The following is a 23,131-nucleotide window of genomic DNA, read 5'->3' on the forward strand; positions in this document are numbered from 1 at the left end:
TAAAATTGGCCAATATGTCAGAATTTAGACATAAAAATTTAAAGGTCACAAACCACAAGAGTTCTTCTAAAATGTTCAATGATTTAACCCCACGTGGAGGATGGCAAAAAGATCTGCACCCCCACGGTACTTAAAGGGTTAGAGGCTATCTCTACAAGTAAAGCGAGATTCTACAAAATAAGGTATTTTAAAGAAAATATTTAAACCAGTGTTTCCTATTTTTAGCAAGTCAAGTAATCCAATTATAAAGGGGGGGGGGGAACCCAAAACTCCTATGGAGAATAAAAACACGGATGAAGTGACAGCTTTAACTGGTACACACGGTTCACACCTATATTTCAAGTTTGGAAACGCATATTTTCAAGCAGCAATACAAAAAAGTATCCATGAAGAATGCATAATCTCTGAAAAATTATGAAAATGTCCCTGCTACCAACATCTCTAAATACAAAACTTGACTACCATGTGGTTTGCTTCTGCGTAGCGAGAGAAGTCCATTTTCAAAACAGATAAAATTCAGTCCATAGGTGTGAATGTATGACAGACAGTCTTGGTTTTTTTTTTGTTTTAGGATCCTTAAGCATGCAAGCCTCATAGAAGGAGAGCCTCGAGGGCACCCGGGTCGGACGCTTCATCCCATTTACGCCAGAGCTGGGAAAGCTTCGGGGTCATCGACATCTGGGGCAGAAACGCTTGACTGCAAGAAATAAAGCGATACGGCGTAAATGAGGCTTCCGGCTACAGGACCAAAGGGCTCTGGAGGGGAACTAGAGCGCCCCGGCCCACACGCCTCTCTACGTTATTCGGAGCGCACGCTGCTCTCTCTCGTCTGTTATTACCTTGTCAGTTCTGCCTCCGCGACTTGGCCTTCCGCCTCGGCCACGGCCTCCGCGCCCTCCTCTGCCCCCCCGGCCGGGGCGGCCAAGATCCCCGAAGTTGATCTCGAGTTGGGAAGTGATGTCGTTCGCCGGCTTACGGAAGTGATGGTCAAAAGCATCAGACTCTGCATGGACCTGGAAAGAGAGAAGAGGGGGATTTGATTCACGGCGCTGCTCCTCCAAACAGGTCGTCGGTAACGAATGGTGGACACAGTATATGTGGGAAGCCCCCCGCCCCCCCCCAAAGCCAGCAATGACAGCGCAGAAAAGGATGTTCAGCAATAATCTGAACGCGGTCACGTTGAGTAAGCGATGACCAACTAAGACATTCCCTGAAAGCTACAGGAGAGACAGGTAAGCCAGACAACTGAGCCAAAGCGAGACATGAGGCAGGAGATCCAGAGGGGACAGAACAAAGGTTTAACCAACGCTGATAATACACCCCCCCCCATTCTATTACTGCAGCCAAAAACAGCAGTGATCGCGAGGGACGTCCAACGCCTGTTAGTTCGAGACAGACTCCTGCGAGCACATTAGGGAGACCGAAATAAAGGGAGCGCTCGGCCGGCACGCGCATTTAAGTGAATACGACGGCCGCATCACAGAGAGAAGCATTATAAGCACGCGGAGAGATTAAAGCAGGGAGATAAGATTTCCTAACAGAGCAAGACATTCAATGACAAACCGCCGGACATAGAGCTGAAAAAACGCTTTAAAAGGAAGGGGTACAAATAAAAAAAAACAAAAACAAAAAAAAACAAAACAAAACCTTCGGTTTAATACAAAAAAAGAAAAAAAATTAGGCAGCAATGATAAATACAGGTTATTAATACAAGATATTTAAGGCAGATAATCATGAATTACCACTTCTGCAGGCTGGCCGCTCTTCTTATATAGTACTTTCGGTGAACACGGATACGGGCTTTCTAATACAGAAGCGACCGTTACCTCCTCGCTCTTGGACTTGTGAAGGACGAATCCTTTCTTCCACTGGCTGTCAGCGCCCTCGTTTGGTTTGCGGATGTTGAATTCGACCTTTGCGCGCTCCTTGTCCTGCATTGCTTTCCATTCGTCCAGAGTCATTTCCTTCGGCCCCTCTTCCTTGGGAGCCTCTTCGGCCTCATTCTCCCTGATAAAACGACATCGTTATACAGAGACACCGGGAAGACGGCATAGGGTGCGGAGGATTCGCCACACGTGAATGAAGATGCGCACGAGGGACAGCGACCGGTTAAAGCAGCCGGACCCCCGGCAGCCAATTACCTGCCGATTCATTAACCCCTTTCCTCCAAGATATCCTTCCATCATACAGAAGAGCTTCTATAACCTACAACACCTATCATCCTCAGCCATACCGAGGTGTAGTTCCCCCCCCCAGATTGTGTGTATCGTATTTATGGCACGTAATCCTATTTTAGGAATGTCCGCCTGACACGTACCATCAGCTGCGCGCAATTTAAACGTATTGTGACTACGCCAACAAACACGAAGGATAATCACGGTTGAGAATATGGGTAAATGCTAAAAAGCTTCATAATTCAGAAAATATACCCAAAGCACACAAGTGGTTAATAAATCACCCGGACTTCTTCCTGGAAATCCTTTGTTTTGGGTCCTGGCTCCCCTCCCCCGCCACTCCAGTCTGAACCAGGGCTGCTTACGCTCCCAGTATCTGGATAAACAACGATCCCGATTGGACAGAGCAGCAACGCATTTTACATTAACAAGCGCAGCGCCTGCTGAGCGGCTGAAGCCCTCGCGTGGGGGGCTGGGAGGACACTTGTTCACACACTTCGCAAGCCAGACTATTTTGGGATCGGCAGCGGGGTGGTTGACGGGACACGTTACACCGTTTGACCTCCTTTGCCGAACAGCCACCACCTCGCGGGAATACCCTGGAGTAAAGCGGCAGCCGTAACCAACACTCACTTGTTTTCAGTGTCGACAGCCGGTTGTTCCTCTGCTTCGTGCGTCTCCTCGGTGACAGCCGACTGGTCCAGCTCGCTGAGGGTTAAAAACATTTAAACGGGGTTTAGATTCTACGCATTGCTCGGCTGTAACAGTTTTCTCAGACCCCCGACACCCATGTAAAGATCATATAGTTAATAACGAGGAATGACGTCCCGATAATTAACCCCTTCGCGACCTTTGCCGGTTCAGGACCGTCATAACAAGAAGGTCACTAAATGACCTTTGACGGTCCTGAACCGTCAAAAAATTAAATAAGCTTAGAAAGTGATCAAGGATCACTTTCTTCGCTTAAACGGCCTTGCTGCAATGCCTCGATGTCGAGGCATTCAGCAAGGCCGAGATCGGCATCGGGGGCCATGTCTGGCCCCTCCCCGGGGCGTCAACAGCCGCCATACATTGTATGGCGGCGGACGCCCGTTTTAAAAGCGTTTAGGAGGAGATCAACGATCGCCTCCTAAACTTAAATGGTGTCGCTGGAATGCCTCGATCAGGAAGCATCCAGCGACACCAAACACTTACCTCTGGGCGGGCGGCGGCCCGGGAAATAAAACAATAAAGACGAAAAAGTTCGCTAGAGGGTCTCCAGACCCTCTAGAGAACTGGCTCCACTTGCTGGTTGAATACAGGTACTGCATTCAACCATGCAAGTCAATGGAGCCCAGCTTTCTAATCACTATGTGATTAGTAAACTATTCAAAAAAAATAAAAATAAATAAAAAATGGAAAAAAAATTTAAAAAAAAATGTGCCAACATTTAAAAATAATTATGCAGTGATGTCACTAGATGAACCATCCAGTACCAGCAAAATGTGTAAAAAAATATATAAAAAAAGTATTAAAAAAATAAAAATTAAAAAATAAAGTTTATTATTTTGAGCAAGTGCTAAAATTTCTCAAAAATCTCAACAAAGAGTTAAAATAAAAGCACTTCAAATACCCAAGGGGTGTCTAATATATAAAAAAAATGGCTGATGGGGTAAATTGGAGTGGCCTAGCTCAAAGATAGGGCATAGGTACAGACTGACCAAAATGGAGAAAAAAAGCGCACTTCCCAAATGTGGCATTTTAAATCTGAAACAACCCGACAAACCCATGCATGTCGGGTATCACTGCACTCAGAAGATGTTCCTGAACACACATTGGCGTGTTGTTTGACAGTGGCATATACCAGGACCTGTATATCTATAACTAAAGTACAATTTGTGTGAAAAAAAAATAAAAAAAATTACTATTACAAAGTTTGACAAAGTGTAGTTGTATAATTGGTGCATGGAAAGGGTTAAAATAACAGCATTTGGAATACCCTGGGGTGTCTAGTTTTCAAAAATATATGGTTTGAATGGGTTAAATTGAGTTAACCGGCTTCAAAGATGTTCCAAAGAGGAGATGGAGGCAGACTGACCAGATTTGTTAAAAAAGATTTGGAAATCATAAAACGCTGCTTGTACTTATTGCCCTATAACTTACAAAAAACAGCAAAAAAACATTGGGTATTTCTAAACTCAGGACAAGTAGTAGAATCTATTTAGCTAGTTTTTTTACTTGCTTTTTTTAGGTGAGTAAAAGATTTTTCAAATAAAAGTCATAAAATGTGTTTTTTTTTCAATTTTGCACCATGTTTTTTTTATAGTAAATAAGATGATACGATCAAAATAATGGTATCTGAAGAAAGCCCATCTTGTCCTGAAAAAAACAATATATAACTTATGTGGGTACACTAAATGGGTGAGGAGAAAATTACAGCTGAACACAAGCACCACAAAAGTGTCAACAGCCTCGGTCCCACAGGGTACAAAACGAAAAATGAGCCCGGTCCTTAAGGGGTTAAACACTTAAAGGGGAAATAAAGTATCTTCGGGGGACATTTCTGTTCAAACTTTTTTTGACCGTCGCAAAGTGAGAATTTTATAGCAGCGAGGCCGACGTCGCAGGATATATCATGCAAATTTCCCCAAAAACAAATATTTTATTGGAGACTATAGACGTCGGACGGTTCCAGTCCCCAAAAATACATTCTGACAGCGCGACGACTTAACCCCTTCGAGACAAAGGCTGATTTTACTTTTTGTACCCTTCGTGACAATGGCCTTTTTAACATTTCTGCGCTGCTTGTGTTTAGCTGTAATTTTCTTCTTTCCCGTTTACTGAACCCACACACATTAGATATTGTTTTTTTCAGGACAAGAAGGGCTTTCTTTAGATGACATTGTTTTGATTGTATCATATTATTTACTATTAAAAAAATTATAAAATATGGTGAAAAATTTAGAAAAAAATGACTGTTTCTAACTTTTAGTTGAAAAATCTTTTACTCATCTATAAAAGGTAATGAAAAAACCTGCTAAATAGATTCTACTATTTGTCCTGAGTTTAGAAATACCCAATGTTTTTATGTTTTTTTGCTTTTTTCTACCCATTACGGGGCAATAAGTACAGGTAGCGTTTTGCTATTTCAAAGCCATTTTTTCCAAATCTGGTAATTCTTCCCCCCATGTGCCATTTCGGGTATCTTTGAACCCGGCCAATGCAATTTACCCCATCAAGTCATATATTTTTGAAAACTAGACAGCCCAGGGTATTCCAAATGCTAGTATTTTAACTCTTTCCATGCACCATATCTACCACCAGTCTTTGTCAAACTTTATGGTAGTCATTTTTTGCATTTGTTTTGTCATACACATTTTACTTCAGGTATGAATTAAAATGTTCTCGTATATGTCACTATCACAAAACACCCCAATATGTGTTCAGCAACATCTCCTGAGTACAGCGATACCTCACATGAATGATTTTGCCTGGCTGTTTTGGGGCAAAAGGGCCACATTTGGGGCATGCGCTTTTTTCAATGTTGAACTTTGGCATTTGGGATCCACTGCCCATGCCCTATTTGGTACATCTTTGAGCCGGGCCATTTCAGTGTGCCCAACAAAACCATATATTTTTCAAAACTAGACACCACAGGGTATTTTAAATGCTGGTATTTTAACTCTTTGCATGCACATATTTTACCACCAGCATTTTTTCAAAGTTTGCAGTAATATTTTTGTGTGTGTATTTTTCCCACACACACCTACTTTATGTATGAATTTACAGCTCCTGGTATATGCCGCTGTCACACGACACCCCATAATGTGTTCAGCAACATCTCCTGAGTGCAGTGATACCCCACATGCATGGGTGTGTCATTTTTTGGGGGAACTAAAAGGCCACATTTGGTACGTGTGCATTTTTCTAATTGGAAATTAGATGTGTGGCCATCCTTCCCCCCGTGTTAACTGGGACGTTGTTGAACCTGGCCCATTCAATTTACCCCATCAAATCATACATTTTTTAAAAGTAGACACCCCACGGGCATTTAATATGCCAGTATTTTAACTCTTTCCATGCGAGAATTGTTTTAAGCTAATATGCTAATTTTAGGACTTGCTCACAAAAATATATTTTTTATATATATATATTTTTATTTTATTTTTTTTTAAAAAAAATGTAACATTTTTTTTCAACTTGGAGGTTCCCCTGATAGTGACATCAGTGGGAAATGATTTTTACATTTTACTGTTTTTTTACTATTTTTTTCTATTAATTTTATTTTATTTTTTTATTTATTTTTACTAATCACACTGTGATTAGAAAGCTGGGCTCCATTGACTTGCATGGTGAATGCAGTACCTGTATTCAACCTGCAAGTGGAGCCAAAGTTCTCTAGATGGTCTGGACTATCTAGCGAACTTTTAAAATTTGTGGTTCCTGTTACAGGACGGCGGCCATCTTCCTTGATGGCGAAGATTGCCGGCAGCTGCGGCTGTGACCGCTCTCCGGAGCGGTCACAGCCCATCAAAAGGTTAGTGTTTGGTGTCGCTGGATGCCTCCTGATCGAGGCATTCCAGCGACACCATTTAAGTTTAGGAGGCGATCGTCGATCGCCTCCTAAACGCTTTTAAAACGGGCGTCCGCCGCCATACAAAGTATGGCGGATGTTGACGCCCCGTGGAGGGGCCAGAGATGGCCCCTTCGTGCCGATCGCGGCGTTGCTGAATGCCTCGAGGTCGAGGCATTCAGCAACGCTTTTTGGGTGCAGAAAGCGATAGTAGATCGCTTTCTGCACCCGTTTAAAGACGTGCCGGTCCTGGCACGTCAATTGTCGTAAAGCACATGCTTTTCCGTGCCGTGCCAGGACCGGCAATTGTCATTAAGGGGTTAAACCCCAAACTATCTCCAAACGTTCCATTGAAAGTTATATAAGTTGGTTCTACTAACCTCATCTCGTCCTTAACGTTGCCCCAGTTGTGAGATCCGCTGCCGCCGCGCTTATCCTCATGCTTGGGGCCACTGAAATGTGAAGAACTAACCGAAATGAGTCACAAGGTCAGTGATCGGATTCGGGCATCAGAGGAAAAAACCAAGAAAAGCAGAGCTAGAGCAGCAAGACTTACGCTCTGTCGCTGCCGCTGTGCCGGTCGAATTCACGTTTGCCACGAGAGTCAAAGCCATCTCCTCTGCCCAATCCACGACCGCGGCCGCCTCGGCCCCGTCCGCCCGGCCCTCCGCGTCCACGGACGGGCCTGTCAACCATGGGTCTGAAACAGAAGAAGCAGGAGCTGAAGCACAAGCAGGTCTGGCTGGTAGCCACGGATCAGTTATTGGGTTATTTTCATGTGTAAAATGACTACGAGCCTTTACCTGTCCACAGAGAACTCTCCCGATTCGCCCTTCTCCTCGGTGGGTTTATCAAAGCGGCGCTCGCGGGGTGGCCGCCTCTCTGCTTGCCTTCTGTCGACAGGCTTGCCTTCACCTGGTTGGGCTGGCGGGGCCGCTGGCGCTTGCTGCTGGGGCGGCTGCTGCTGGGCCTGATCGGGTCTCCTGCCCACCCTCCGGATGCCTGTCACAGATAGGAAAACACAAGTGTCGGCTCACTGCTGCCTTCAAGGGGACGACGTGGGGTACTGCAGGCACGGCTTCCCCAAACATCTCAGGCTAAGAACTGCCCGGAAATATCGGGCAAGTTCTGTTTTACTAGGAATTTAGGCCGGTAACCGTATTGTTTATGGGGCTAAATACCCTAAAACCAGTAACCCCCCCCCCCCCCAAAGACACGCAAACCCATCAGTGGTTTAACAGAGGAAGGGAGAGGGTTACACGATCTTAATCGCACCCCCAGAAACACTTTCACATAGCATCAGCTGACACGGTAAACGCGGCCAATCTCTGAGCACCGGGTAAAGAGTAATACGACGTCATGACTGTTCCTTGGGCTGAAAGCCATCACAGAATGACATCACACTGAGTGCTGACCAGAGCAAGACCCTCGATGTGAGCGATTGAGTGACAGCACATGCTGCGCTCCGAGGAGTGACCCTCCATGGCCCCCACTCCGCAACTGGCTGACAGCAGCTGCCGAAACCAGTAAAGAGGTCTTAACGGGGATTAACTCTCGCTACCCCTGCCAATCACACCACGCAATTATCAAAAAGCAGCATCTCCACTACAACGGGGAATAAACGCGAAGCCAATAATTCTCACGGCTTACAATCACTCCCGCCTGGGTGCGGCCGCAAAATGTAGCTGACTGCGAAAAACGCGCGGGGAGCAAGCAGTTACACACCCAGCGGGCGAGCGGCGACAACAGCCCAGGGCTCTGCGTCTGACCTATGATCACCATGAGAGCCTGTCGCACGCGCGTTACGCCTCGCACGGAGATCCGTTACTACGGCGAGAGACTTTCAAACGGTATCCGTGCGTTACGAGATCGCTCGGCAACCGCCGACTGACACAGGCCGCTTGTGACTGTCGCGTGACTGCGAGTAAACATTGTTATGGGACGAGAGCGCTTGCTGCGCGTACGAGAGATAAACCTGTTTGTTGACAGTCTGATAGAAACTATTTATAAGGGAGATCGATCCAAAATTAACCGAACACTGCCCCGCCGGGAGCCCATGGTATACCCGACCTGCCCAAACACGCCAAGCAAACTATAAACACCAAAGCAAGACATAACAGAACCTGCCGGCACATCGGCCCCATTCAGCCCCCGTCTAGTCTGCCCGTTTCTCCTGCTGTAAAGACCTTAATCAGTCGTTGGTCTCGTCTTAGATTCAGGAGCCGTATGTCCATCCCATACATGTTTAATAACCTCGCTGTATTACCCTCTACCACTTCTGCTGGAAGGCTGTTCCACTCATCTACAGCCATCAGAAAGCACTTCCGCAGCATTAGTAGCCAGGTGCGCTATAGATCGCCGGTATGAGGAGCAGGCAGACCCCACGTTAGTTTTTATTTTGTAAACAGGACGGGTGGGCGATGCTTGTTTATTAGGAAGTGGCAGGTTCAGCACATGTGCCTTTGTGGATCAGATAAACACGAGCACGTGGGGCCTGATCCACAAGCCCACGGGTGGCAGGGTGAGCACCAGACAAAGAATGGGCTCCACTTTAACCAGTGTCACGCCAGGAGACCATGACAGGGTCCCCATCCCCCACACGCGAGGTCAGTGCGATCGCACGTCACCCCACCTACAGCCCCCTGAACCACTGACAGCCACCCCGTGTCTGCACCCCGATACCCCAGGGCTATCACCGCCCCTCCCCCACTGTCCCCACGTGGTCGGGGGTAGACTCCCGCCACCTGTGACAGGACTATGAGCAGATCCCGCTCCCCTCCCCCAACAACCCGACACCCCATTACCAGCCCCCCCAATAACAGTGAGCCAGAACCGGGCATGTAACGGTCCGAACTCCGTAACGCCAAAATACCTCGAGGTTGAGACTGAAGGGCCTGAGCTCTGACTGGGGGTGCAGAGGAAAGTACGCCCCGCAGTGCTCTCCAGTCTGCACCCCTCTTGCCCGCGGGTATCATGTTGTCCCGAAGCAGTAGGGTTGGCCCAGGCCTTGACTGCGGGAGCCAGGCTGCGGGCCCTGCCTACCTTCCTTCTTGAGGGCTACGGGCGGCGGGGCTTCCTCCTTCTTATCGGGCAGGGGGTTCCTGCGCTCCTTCTGGGACTCTTTGCGGGGTTGTTTGGCGGCCTGAGCTGCGCTCTTGCCCGGGCCCGCCGTCGCCGCCTCCTTCTTCTTGCTCTCGGCGGCCTTCAACACCTCGAACGGGTCGGACTCGTCATCAAATAGCTGGTCGAAACGGTTGGTGACCACACAGCCGAAGCCTTCCTGCAAGTGCCCGGGCATGATGGCCCCTGTGAGGCTGGATGCTGCCGGATTACGCGCGGCTGCAGCTGCTAAAGCCAGAAGATGGCTGGGAAAGAGGTGGCCTTCTCTTCCGGCGCGATAGACATCCGGGACTTACCCGCCCGGGGTATCTTGGGAGTTGTAGTTCGCGCGGTCCCTCCTTCCCTTTGACGCGCTAGGAGTTCTGCCTACAACTCCCAGCAAGCAGCGGGGCAACATTGTCCGGGCCTGTGTTCGTCTGCGGGTTGCCCGTTAGTGAGGGCTGATGGGGGAGGATGGTGGGGAGTGACAGATGGAAGAGAGCAGGAAGATAGACAGGTGGGAGTGAGAGAAACAGGAGGGCAAATGTTTGGAGGGTAAAAGATGGAGTAGCAAGTGTTGGGAGGCAGTAAAAAAAAGAGGGCAGGTGGGGGGTTAACGAAGAGAGGCAGGAGGGCAAATGTTTGGAGGGTAGTGTTAGGTAAGGGGGCAGAACAGAAAACCATGGAGGGTAAAGAGACGGGGTAGCAAGTGTTGGGAGTGAGTAGGGAATAAAATAGGAGGCCAAAAAGCAACGAAAGAAGGCAAATGTTGGGAGGATTGTGGGAAGTAAAAGAGCAAAGAGTGGGCAATTGTCGAGGATGGTGGGGGCGCAAGAGAGGCAGAAGGGCAAATGTTTGTAGAAGAGGTAATAAGGCAGGTGAAGGAAACTGGGAGGGGCTAAAGGCTAACAGGGCAGGTGGAGGCACCTGGGGCAGACCGGGGGCAACAGGGCAGGTGGAGACTAATAAGATGGGGGGGGGGCAGTATGTTCGTGTGACTGATACACGCTGGGGAACATATCAAATAAATCGCCCCACGCTGGCCCTGCGCGTTCCTTACGTGATAAAACCCTTCAACAAACGTAAATTAATGAGTATTTTAATCAACACTTACAATGAAACTGCCCTTAATTGATTTTTGTTTCTCATTGGGGGGCATTAATGGGAATTACTGCGTTTTACATTTATTTTCAGACCCCTTGATCTGCATCTCAGCAGAGGGGTTTTTGAGCGTCGGATTCCGTTTACAACCGAAATTAGCAATAACCAAAAGGTCCTCAAAAAAAGAACAATAAAGAAACAAATTGCCATTTAGATGACAAGCACTACGGGGTTAAGTTGTGTAAACACCCATCTTTCCCTAAACGTCGTCGTTAGGAGGGAGGCAGGTTTTCATATGCAAATCAGCAATTAAGGTGTAATTATGAGTTAATTGACAGCGTTCCATGTGCATATTAAGTAGATAAAAATGGGAACAAGGTGTTTTGACGTGTAGGTCTGCGGTGGGGTCCTCGGGGGTCTTCCATGGGGAGATATAGAGCGTCAGTCATGGCCTCGATCTTCTAGGGTTCCGAGCTGCCCCCCTATCGCAGGTATTCACGTGATTTTGGAATTGCGCAGCGTGCACAAGCAACCCTGGCCCGACCCATTTATCATGGAGTCCCTGCAAAATTTGGGGAGGGGGGTAAAAGGCTGACCCATTTAGGTTGGATTTGAGAGACCCCAGACTGCCCAAGAGGAGGAGACCCTGTACATTGTGGATTTAAGGGCCTAGTAGCCAAAGCCTATGGGGAGCTTATGTGGATTTATAGCCCATGATATGAGGATATGATGGTGCCATACAGTGTGCTCTGTGCTGTACAGACTAAAGTACTGATTTCAGCCATTTAGGACCCTAAGCAAAGCTTGCGGGGGACCTGAGGGTTGGGTTATTCTGCTGCGCATAATACCCGATGATCAGGTGACGATTTGGGGGGTCCTTATGATCAGAAAACATCCACGTGCGGATTTTTCGGGATTGTTGCACGTGGTGAGGGTGGCTCGTGGCCAAATCTGCTGACACAGCAGTCTCCCCCTCGTTGATCTGTCCCTCTGTGTAAGCATCTTTTCCCAGGACAGATCGTACGCCGGACAATGCTCGGGTCACGTGATGATATATTATATGCCTTTACAGGGCCCTCCGGATACACTGTCTCGACTTAAACTCCATTCTCACCGCGGCAAACCCAATGGCCCCCGGCCTTCGCCGAACCCGGTGATCGATGGCCTCAATTCCTCGGCCGTAAATAAGCAGCCAACAAACACCTCGACTCGGTAACAAAGTAACACCAAGAAACAAAATGAAGAACAACGGCTGCCCCCCCAACTTATCAAAACTAGCTTACTGAATTAACTATACATTATACGTGGCATCTCAGTGATTTTATTATACAGGGCATCTCAGTGACTTCATTATACGTGGCATCTCGGTGATTTTATTATACATTGTACAGGGCTGACTCAGCCTTTCCTCCAGGTGGAGCTCCCCAGGATCAGCCCTTTATAAAGGCAGGGAAACTCCATGTTCTGCTCTACTGCAAACTCCTGGCTTAGTGAATAAGCCCCTCTGCACGTTGCTTGCTCCATGTGCTACCGTTATGACCATTTGAGGAAATAGGCGAACCGAAAAAGTAGGAGCAGAAGGGGGGCAATTAATTTTAACGTCGTAATCTAAGCTGCAGTGTTTCTTTTGCCCCTGTAAACACTGCGGGGGGAGGGGTCCCAGGACAGGGTATTTGTGAGGCTTTGCTTTATACCCCGGCTGCATGCAGGCAGGTTGGGCCTGCAGCTGTATCGGCAGCTTGTGTATGGAGCAAAACGGCCATCAATTGCTCTATTTTAGGGCGCTTCACGTGCCACAATATGCATCGTGTCACGTTAATACCCCTCTTCTAGGACGGCTGCCACATTGATGGTGGCTATTAATAGCCGGGGGGCTGTTTAGTACAGGACCAACTCTTACGCCGCTGGGTAGGTGGGCAGACCAGTGTGTAACGCACAATCCCCGACACCGCAAGGGTTAATAAATAGAGATCCAAAGAATGAAAAAAGAGAAACTCAAAATCTAGATGGAATGGAAGGAAGTTTTACTTTACTGAGAGGGTGGTAGATGAGTGGAGCAGCCTCTCAGCAGAAAAGGGGATTAAACATGCATGGGATAGACGTACGGCTCCTGAATCTAAGACGAGATGATTAAAGTGAAATGGGCAGACTAGAAGGGCCGGATGGGGGCCGATCTGCCGGCAGAGTCTTTGTTCTGGGGTAGATATCGATGTAAGTAAAGCGCTGATCGCGGTTGTAGAGCGCCACGTCCACAGCTCGGCCGCACGACTTTATTAAACGGGAGTAAAAACCCCCAAAACTCTAAGAGGGCGTCATTAATTAATCGCTTAATGAAGTTTTATTAGTTCCACAAAATCCAATGAAAAATCAAATGGAAACGAGAAAGATCTGGAGGGAATGGCTTGTGCTTCCCGGACGCTTTTGATAAAGGCTCGGTTCACCCCATTCTTTCCGGGACACACATAATTTACTCGTATAGGTGGTCAGTGCGTGTAAAGTGCTGCCCCCTGCAGTATGTGGGGGGTATAACAGCACCCATGTGCTCTGTTATACACCTTTACACGCGTGTCCCGGAAAACTTGGCCCGTGGGGTCCCCCTATTTAACCTGAACTTTTCTAATTCACATCTTTTTAAACGAGAAACCTGAACTGTATTTATTATTATTTCCACCTGTGTAAAAGCAGGATTGATGTCAGACGCTCATGTCGGTTCATTCCATGTTGCAGGCAGCAGATGCAGCGTTAGACGAGTCGTGTGGCGCATGCAGCGTCCAGGTCAGGAGATCATTCATTATATGCGGCTCCACTGCCCCCCTAGAGGCAGAAAGGTTGCGGTGCAAGGTCATTGAATGTCAACCACCGTTATGGAGGACGCCTCATTGCAATGGCTTACCTGCGGGGGCTGCGTCCGGGTAGCCCACTGGTCTCGTGGCAGGTGAAGCCAGGACTTTCTTTACCGCCACCTCTTTATTATGAATGTCTGCCCGAGGACAGCAAGTCTTTGGAGTAAAGCAGCCATTGTTGCCCCTTGGGAATTTGCCCCCTTAAATACTTTCTCGTACTCTAATACAAGTATTTTTGACCAAACTGAAGTATTGCCCCCTGCTATGTTTGCCACATGGAGGCGCCACTGAGTTTGGGTTTGAATGTCTAAAAAAGGTATCTTATTTTTCAACACGTTATAATAGAATGTCGGGAGAAAACAAAGCCGCGGCAAATAACCCCTTATGACGATTACAAAAATAGCGTTATTTATTTTAGATCATGTGACCGTTTCCGGCTGACATCGGCAGTTTACGAAATAAGCCAGGAAATGGTTGTTTGGAGCGGGGGGGGGGCGTTACGGGATCCGGTGACGGTTACCAAGCGAGAGCAGACCTTGGCAACCATACGGCAGAAGTGCTCTGAACATGTTTATGTTACGGAGGCAGCTTCATGGCAGGGGGTGGGGTAGGAAGACAGAACGTCCGGGGGGCCATTATGGGCCGCAATACACCTCGCTCGAAACTTTTTGGGGGCCCCTAAAGCCTGGGGGGCCCTTTGCGCCTTATGGCCCTTTAAGATTGCCGACGGCTTATTGAAATGTTAACCTTTGCAAATCCGTTTCATCTGAAGGGTTAATCACAGCACAAAACCCATTTAGGAAGCTTTTTTTTATTCTGTATGGTAACGTTCTGTTACTTTGTGTCATGTGGCCACTAGATGACATACATGTGGCCGCGGCTGCACTGAAGCACCTGATCTCCTGCAGGAGCGGCAGCGCGAAGCGTGGGACCCATCAGCCACCTTTTGGCCGGTTTGCCCGCTGGCCGGTGCTGGTCCTGGAAACAATGTTACTAATAGTACGTTTATTTATATAGCGCTAGCAGATACTGTAGCGCTGTTACAATCAGTGGGATCATTTAAAGTCACACACACCATAACAAACTGTAACAAAAGGAGAAGCGGGCCCTGCTCCCGGGAGCTTACAATCTAGTCGTCAGATAGGTGGGGTGTCAGGGAGCTTTCGAAAGCCTCGTACGAGGAATAGAGTCTGATAGAGCGGGGGAAGGGAATTCCAGAGAAGGGGTGCAGCGGGAACGATGGTGGAGGAGAGACGCAGGAGGCGAGAGGACGGTAGAGAGCGGCGCGGGGTGTATTACGGGGTGTAGTCGGAGGATGGTAGAGATATAGGGGGGTACGGCGTTAGTTACAGCGAACTATAATAGCCTGCGGGGGAGGGGCGGACAGGCGGCAGCTGCCTTGCAAAACCAGAGATAATCCGGTCGGAATGGGCGGTTTAATGGGAGACGAGTTTCTATACATTTGTCTCGATCCCGAGGGGATGCAATCAGTCCAGAAACATTGGGCTCCATGAACCTTCGCCGACGGAGCGAATGAATGGTTTGCGATTCGACTAAACGCCTCGTCCGCGCAGGGAAGGCTTCTGATCCAATCACATATTTCCATCCCAACATTAGACAGGCGGATATTTATTTTTATTATTTTTTTAATTATGGTATTTAAAGCATTTAAAGAACACACATTACTGGTTGTACCACATTGGCCATAATGAGCTTCTGCCGTGGCAAATTAACATCAGTTAGAAGTTTCACTTTGATCCCATTGGACATAGAGGGAGGAACATATAGAATAAAGAGTTAAGTAGTTTTTCGGAACCTCGGATGTCTCTTCTTCAGATGAGAATAAGATTCTTTAAAACTAAAAATTCTATAGAATTAGTATTTTAATAAAGCTGCATTAAGCATTGAAAGGATCTGCCCACCGATATCTCAGCCGCCGGCGGGCGCTTTTATTGTTTAATTTGGTTTTAAAGAAAAAGCTTAGGTATTTTTTTTTCTGCTGCTACAGCAACAGCCACTCCGGGGAGTCTTTGCCTCTTTGTTTTGTCAAAAGAGAATGTGAACGGAAAAGGTTTCCTTAATTCACATTAATGTGTCCGCCTCGGAGGAGAAAAGAGAGGGGGGGGGGAAGAGAGACATTCAAATCCATAGAACTTTAACAAAGGACAGGAGGAAAGTTTATTGTAAAGGAGGAGAAATTTTAGAACAAGAGACCCGAATCTAAAACTAGAGGGTCAGAGACAGGGCCGGCCTTAGGGGTGTGCGACCTGTGCGACCGCACAGGTCGCCATGGTAGCAGGGGCGCCTGCCCGGGACTTAACTTAAAACATCAGGTTTTTTTTGTTTTTGTTTTAACTTTATTTACATCATTCATGTTAAATAAAGTTTAAACAAAAAACAAAAAAACCCCAATGCTTTAATCTAAGTCCCGGGCAGGGTCGTTCGTGAAGTTCTCAGCAACCGCTCGGCGCCCCTTACTCTCCGTCGCGGTGCCGGACTATTCCAGCGCTCAACATGAAATGCCGGCACCGCGGCAGAGCGAGAAGACGGATGCCTCCCGTTCTCACCGCAGGACTCCGGCAACAAGGTAAGTGGCGGGTGGGGGTGGGGTGTAGTTTGAGGGGGCAGAGAGGGGGGGGCGCCAGAGGAGTAGTCCGCACAGGGCTGGAATGGAATGGAATGAGGTTTTGCTTTACTCAGAGGGTGGTAGATAAGTGGAACAGCCTTCCAGCAGAAGTGGTAGAGGGTAATACAGTGAGGGTATTAAACATGCATGGGATAGACATACGGATCCTGAATCTAAGACGAGACCAACGACTGATTAAGGTTTGAGTCTTTACAGCAGGAAAAACGGGCGACTAGACGGGGGCCGAATGGGGCCGATCTGCCGGCAGAGTCTGTGTTCTCCACGCAGGTAAGGGGGGGCACAACGCACCCAAACCCTTCCGGTTCCTCCGCATTCCAAGGTTAACGGGCAGATTCAGACGCAGGGTGGGGAAGATCATTCACTGAAATAACAGCCAATTAACTATTTAATGGCACGAAATGCAGCGTTTTTAGCGCGTCTGATGCAGGAAACGAGGTCGCGGCGTTCGGTGTTATGGCTGCCAGTCTGAGAGCGGGAATCTTATTCCAACCCCAGGGACACAATTAGCCCCTTCCTGGGGCTTCAATACTGTTCCCGTCTGAGGAGCTGACACTCCGTTAGAGTATGTAACGCAGAAAACGCGCCGCGGTCAGAGCGACGATTTAAGAAACTGCTACAAACAGAACTGTTTAATTGGAAAACTCCCAGTTTGGGCATGAAAGGGTGTAACGGGGCCCGGCCTTCTCTAACATTTATAACAAAGCAAATGATATCCAGCCTGGCCCCAGCGGACAGCATAGTAACACAAACAGGCCAATAAATGCACTGGGAGGCTGTTCCACTTATCTACCTGTGACAGGGCCAGGCTAGCTGGCTCATGTGTCATATGAAGTTTAGCCGGGTCACGGAGCGCTTTTGTGTCCGGTTCTGTATACCGTGACCCGGTAATATATTATATTGTGTGTTTATTGTGTAACCGGCCCAGAGACTGATGTGGATTCAGCCCCAGCCTTCAAAGAGACGATCCTATAATCTGGCTGGGGCTCTTAATCAGCCAACACAGCCCTGTCTGCCCAGACGGCCCCCGCACTACAGGGGGGATAACACAGGTGGGGGAACCCATTGTATTCTGTAATCCCCTCACCTGATACATCCCCTGTATACTGATGGGATTTGTGATGGGATGTGGCTGATGGGATTGGGGGTTGGGTTCGGTACACATTGCATTGAGATTGTATAAAGTTCTGTGTGTTTGTAATAAAGAGAGTTCTTCTTGGTTTACTACGAATGGTGGTCTGGATGATCCGTGGATAGCTGAGTGCGATCCGTATGAGGGACTGACTGGTGATTCCTCAGCCCTCAAACAGGGGTACCCAGCCTTGGGTACGGTGACCCTGTAACACTACCACCCTAACATTTTGTTAGAACAGCGGATATACCGTATAGACAGGGGGGGGGAAAGAACGTTTTAGGATTCCCTTTTCCGTCCCTTTTAGACGGTAAATTAGTTTATTCTTTCTGAGAAGTTGTCTCTTCCCAAACTACTAGACAACCCCCCCTGACTCCTTATCATACTGCCTGTGGGGAACAATAGAATGACTCAGTCTTAATCACTCAGCCTGACACTCTGACTAATGAAAGTCTATGGAGGAACGGACTTCATTAGCATCGCCATAAAGCATCAGCTCAGTGTGGTGTTTCAGCAAGACAAGTCACTCGATGCCAACCGACATTACTGTATACAGCACTGTGGGGTATATGACTGTTGTAGCTTCGATTCTCCGGGCTAGGCTTAACTCCCCATTAAAAACCCCCCAATAATGACACCGCACACCATAAATATGGATGAGAAAAGGCCACAGCCAATTTTATTTATTAGAGTCATTGTCACGCCAAAACCTGAAACAATAAACATCGGTGCGTTAACAACGACAATGACTCAAAACACCAACATGTAAATATATACAATAAACACCCAAGCTTGCCAAGCAATCCAGGTACCAGAACCAAATGCCACTTAAGGAAGGGACATACCCAGATGCCCCCACCCTGACCTGAGGTTCCAGCACTGACAGCCAAGAACCTCCCACCAGATGTTACCAACCATTCACTTACCACCACATTAACCCCCTGGATACCTGGCAAGCTGCCGCCCCACAGACTGTGACAAACGACACAAACCTTCAAACAAAAACAAAAACAAAAAGGGAGGGAGGGTGGGACTCACAACCAGGTAAGCTAACCACAAGAATGGTTCCTGAGCCCGGGAAAGCAGCCACTTATATAATCTTCCCCCAACTCCACCCCCGAAATTCCCGCCAAAAAGCCTACCCCTCCTCCGCACAACAGTCAAGGCCCACTATAGCCCATGCTGGCCCCCCCGTGGGCATCATTACTGTATACAGCGCTGGGGGTTATATTACTGTATACAGTACTGGGGGGTTATATTACTGTATACAGCGCTGGGGGGTTATATTACTGTATACAGCGCTGGGGGGGTTATATTACTGTATACAGCGCTGGGGGTTATATTACTGTATACAGTGCTGGGGGTTATATTACTGTATACAGCGCTGGGGGTTATATTACTGTATACAGCGCTGGGGGTTATATTACTGTATACAGCGCTGGGGGTTATATTACTGTATACAGAGCTGGGGGATTATATTACTGTATACAGTGCTGGGGGGTTATATTACTGTATAAAGGTGCTGGGGGGTTATATTACTGTATACAGCGCTGGGAGGTTATATTACTGTATACAGCGCTGGGGGTTATATTACTGTATACAGTGCTGGGGGTTATATTACTGTATACAGCGCTGGGGGTTATATTACTGTATACAGCACTGGGGGTTATATTACTGTATACAGCGCTGGGGGTTATATTACTGTATACAGCGCTGGGGGTTATATTACTGTATACAGCGCTGGGGGTTATATTATTGTATACAGTGCTGGGGGTTATATTACTGTATACAGCGCTGGGGGTTATATTACTGTATAAAGCGCTGGGGGTTATATTACTGTATACAGCGCTGGGGGGTTATATTACTGTATACAGCGCTGGGGGTTATATTACTGTATACAGCGCTGGGGGTTATATTACTGTATACAGCACTCGGGGTTTATGCCACTCATCCCAAACGATTCCTCTCTGGTACGTTATGATGTCACCACTGTTTCTATAGAAATGTGAAACCCCTTTTATATTAACCCGCTGAGTGCCGGTGTAAGGGGTCGTCATCCAGTTCTGTAATAATTTGTAGAATTTAAACAGGAGAAGTGGGGTGAATTTCTTGTTGACGGACCCTGGAGGGGGGGGCATTTCCAGCCGTTCTGATAAAGACTTGTTACAGGTCGGCTTATGTTACGTCTCAGTTGTCTGTCCTCTGCGGTCATTTCTAAACTTAGAAAGCGGCAGGATCTAAAAATACAGCATCCAACGTCCTGATTTCTTGGGTCTGATTTCCAATCCCAGCTCAGCCGAGAGACGGATCTAAAGTACATTTCAGAATTACAGAGAAAAAAGAAAAAAAAAAAGAGCCTAATACTGAAAGCTTAAAGCGTCGATCAAAGATCTCCAGCTGCGTGTTATTGCGCCGCGTGTTATTGCGCCGCGTGTTATTGCGCCGTCGCAGATACGACCGGATCTGGACAGCGATCGGACTTTATTGCATTATCAGGAGAGTAATTCTCAGGGCTGTTAACGGACCCGGGGAAGACGTCGCATTATTATTTATTAAGTCCAGTTCTTCTGCAAAATAATAGAATTGGAGCATTCAGTTGAGATGTTGCTATGGTAACTGCACCGAATAGCTTTTTTATACCGCCCCCCATGTATTTGCTCGGGGGAAGGTCTCAGAACGAAGGGGTAGTATTTGAGCAGCTGGTGTTGTTATTCCAGCGTCAAACATAACGGGGTATTTAATATACAGGGCGCTGGCGATTGTTCTTATTCCTTCATGTTGTATAAGAATACTTACCAAATGTCCCGGACTTTTATGTATAGTCCTTCAGCCAGAAAATCACAGGTGATGAGGTGGCCCCGACACTTTAATGCGGCGGGTGGCTGGATATGTGCGGTGGTATCTATGCTCACGTAGCGTGCGGGGGGGGGCATATCCAGCCACTCGGGTAAGTGTGTGGCTCTGTCGGCCAGCGGCCCATTTGCCCAGTCAGAGGGCCAGCTTTGATTCAGTTGTCTCTTTGTACAGCGCTGCGGAATATGATGGCGATATATAAATCAATCAATAATAATAATTACCCGGCCTGGAAGATTTCCTGGGAAAGTGTTGGTTCTGAGCGCCCCCTGCAGGCGGCCGTCTGTGTCCCGTCCTTTAGGCTCTTCCAGACTGGGGGCAAATTACATTTTAAAGGGGCTACTGGTTTCCGCGCTGTATCCGTCTTGGAGACGTGTAATGATTGCTGGTGCATGCATGACATGTGATGAGTATATTATTGCTTTATATAGCGCCATCATATTCAGCAGCGCAGTACAACGAGTAAACAGGACGTAACAAGTAGAGCGTCACATAACATTTAGGACTTACAGAAATGGGGGGGCTGTCACAAAGAGCTTACAATCTAGAAGCATCTGCACTGGAACCCGGGTCAAGAACAAGAAGTAATGTCCGGAATAGATTGAAGAACAAAAGAAACTTCCAGCAAGAGGGGATTTTACCCCAAAACCATTTTTGTGTGAATTTGAAATGGTGCCGGAGACTCTTTAAACATTAACCCTTTATTCACCCATTGTGAAGGTTCTATGTGGTGACTCTCTAATTGTGTCACCCAAATGGCTCTAATAGCGGTTGTCATAGACACCTTGACTTGTCATTATTTAAAGATACACTTTATTGAGTCACCTGCATTCAAGCAGGGATATCAACCATAACATACTGGGAACACTATATTTGTTATTTTATCACTTATTTTTAGTAATGTGCAGCTAATTCTCTCTAAAAAAAAAAAAAAAAAGCCTGATGAGAAATGAATGGTGTATAATTTGACTATTATTGCGCATATTAAAATAATGTATTGATTTATATAGCGGCATCATATTCTGTAGCGATGTACATAACCAGTCATTTTCACTGTTGCGCTGAATGTTTTGTTGGGGGCTTTTGCGTTACATGACAATAAAGTGTTAATTCATTGAATTAAAGGTTTCGGGGGGGGGGTCTGGGTATTCAGCAGGACTAGGAATGGAGTTAAATGCTTTATTTAGATATCAAAGAGTTAAATAAAGCAGAAAAGGCAAAGAATCACCTTTTAAGGGTTAATAAACGTTATAAACAGCTTATTTTCACCACTTTCAGGAATTCTGCCCCCCAGGACAGCCTTCTTCCGGACAATCAGCGCCCGGGGTAACGGTGGGGCAGGGGCAGCGAGTTGATTCGTGCCAAGCAGTAATGTGGGCATTAACGGTGGGAGACGGGCAGGTAGCGCGTGGAATAGCGGGGGTGGCGCTGGTGTAATAGTGGTGGGATGGCACGTGTGGGATAGCGGGGGTCACGCATGTTACTGCTGTGTTAATGAGATTTTTAGCAGCCGTAAAACTTCTGGAGACTTTGGGATAATTACAGACTCAGGAGGTGAAACAGGTTACAGGTGAAACAGGTGTGTGGGGGGGGTATCGTCTTTACGTTTATTAAGCGCCCTCGCCGGTATCTACTGCCTGCAGCAGCCGTCACGTAACAAAAGGATCCCGTTTAACGACGGCTCTCAAATGAGGTTTACAAACACTGCGGGGATTATTCACTAAATTGTGCGTTGATGTGAAATTGGAAAGTTTGCTGATGTGAAGAATGCATTGCCAAGGGCCAAGTCAGCAATGGCAGAGGCTCGTTAAACATTGGTGGGGCGCAGCGACCCCAAGTTTTACAGGGCATCTATGAACAGAACGACAACACCCGTTACCTGGTAGCGAATGGATGATACAGTGGGGTTTGTGACATCATAACCCAGAGTGGGGGGTTTTGACATCACTGGGATGCTCGCTGGGAGCACTTCATTCGGATTCCTGCAGACAGACGTCCCAGTTCATCGCTATCAGGGGCTCCCTACAGGTAAGTGGATATAAATGGGGGGGGGTACAGTCATCAATCCAGAAAATGTACACCCCTATTCTGCAAAACAACAAAATATGACATTTAATTTCTTTATTAAAAAAGGATCTCCATCTGGAAGATTTTCCTACAAGTTTACTAAAATACCCAGTGCAGCAATACCTGATTCGACCACAAGAGGGCACTAGATCCAGCCAAACCCCTGAGTTACAAAGTGTGACTCCAGGATAAGAGTGTGTGAGTGTCTATACTCTATATACAGAGTGTGAGTGTGTCTATACAGAGTGTGAGTGTGACATTATAATGCAGGTTTTCACATTTAAACATGATTAACTGAAGACTCCTGGGCAATGCCAATACCGTGCATCCACCGAACTGGCTGAGAGTCATTGGAGTTGTAGTCTGAAGCAGCCAGGTATGCAGAAGTTGTCTTTATATAGAATATATACTATAGAGTAGAAATTCTGCTCGCTCCTGATACCAACCAGGGCTTACCGCCTATACCTGTATTAAAGCAGGGGTTATTATTATTAGTTTATTATTTGCCAGACTGACCTGAGAAGCACTCTTATAATGAATGTATCCTGCATGGATAGATAACAGGGCAGAGTAATCACTGCGGGGGGGGTAAATATTTGGCACTGGAATCCACGACCTCTCCCATTTCCTGCACCGGCTCCGGGAGAATGGAAAGCGGCGATTAAA

At 47.3% G+C, this 23,131-nt stretch overlaps 1 protein-coding gene across 4 annotated transcripts; it reads right to left on the minus strand.

Annotated features, from left to right (window-relative positions):
- Positions 1–640: 640 nt before the first annotated feature.
- LOC149276054 (SERPINE1 mRNA-binding protein 1-like) lies at positions 641–10,024 on the minus strand. Of its 4 annotated transcripts, none has more exons than XM_089503962.1 (8): positions 9,769–10,024; positions 7,530–7,728; positions 7,283–7,426; positions 7,107–7,178; positions 2,808–2,882; positions 1,827–2,007; positions 840–1,013; positions 641–697 (listed from the first exon to the last, which is right to left on the minus strand). In XM_089503962.1, exons 1-8 carry the CDS (start codon positions 10,022–10,024, stop codon positions 641–643), a joined length of 1,158 nt encoding a protein of 385 aa, XP_089360088.1. The 4 variants fall into 4 exon arrangements, with proteins under 4 accessions (XP_089360088.1, XP_089360086.1, XP_089360089.1 ...); XM_089503960.1 differs by having other exon boundaries at positions 7,071–7,178; XM_089503963.1 differs by having other exon boundaries at positions 7,107–7,193.
- Positions 10,025–23,131: the final 13,107 nt, after the last annotated feature.

This window comes from Sceloporus occidentalis, unplaced genomic scaffold (genome assembly GCF_023333645.1).
Source record: "Sceloporus occidentalis isolate IW3139 unplaced genomic scaffold, rSceOcc1.0.p SCAF_249, whole genome shotgun sequence".
NCBI classification, from domain to species: domain Eukaryota; kingdom Metazoa; phylum Chordata; class Lepidosauria; order Squamata; family Phrynosomatidae; genus Sceloporus; species Sceloporus occidentalis.

Bases quoted from the DNA above. Each gene is read 5' to 3' on its own strand.
- LOC149276054 (XM_089503961.1), bottom strand. From the start codon at position 10,024: ATGCCCGGGCACTTGCAGGAAGGCTTCGGCTGTGTGGTCACCAACCGT. The intron at 7,729-9,768 runs GTAGGCAGGGCC...TATCTGTGACAG, and splicing joins CGTAGCCCTCAAGAAGGAAG to GCATCCGGAGGGTGGGCAGG. The intron at 698-839 runs GTAATAACAGAC...TATTTCTTGCAG, and splicing joins GCGGAGGCAGAACTGACAAG to TCAAGCGTTTCTGCCCCAGA.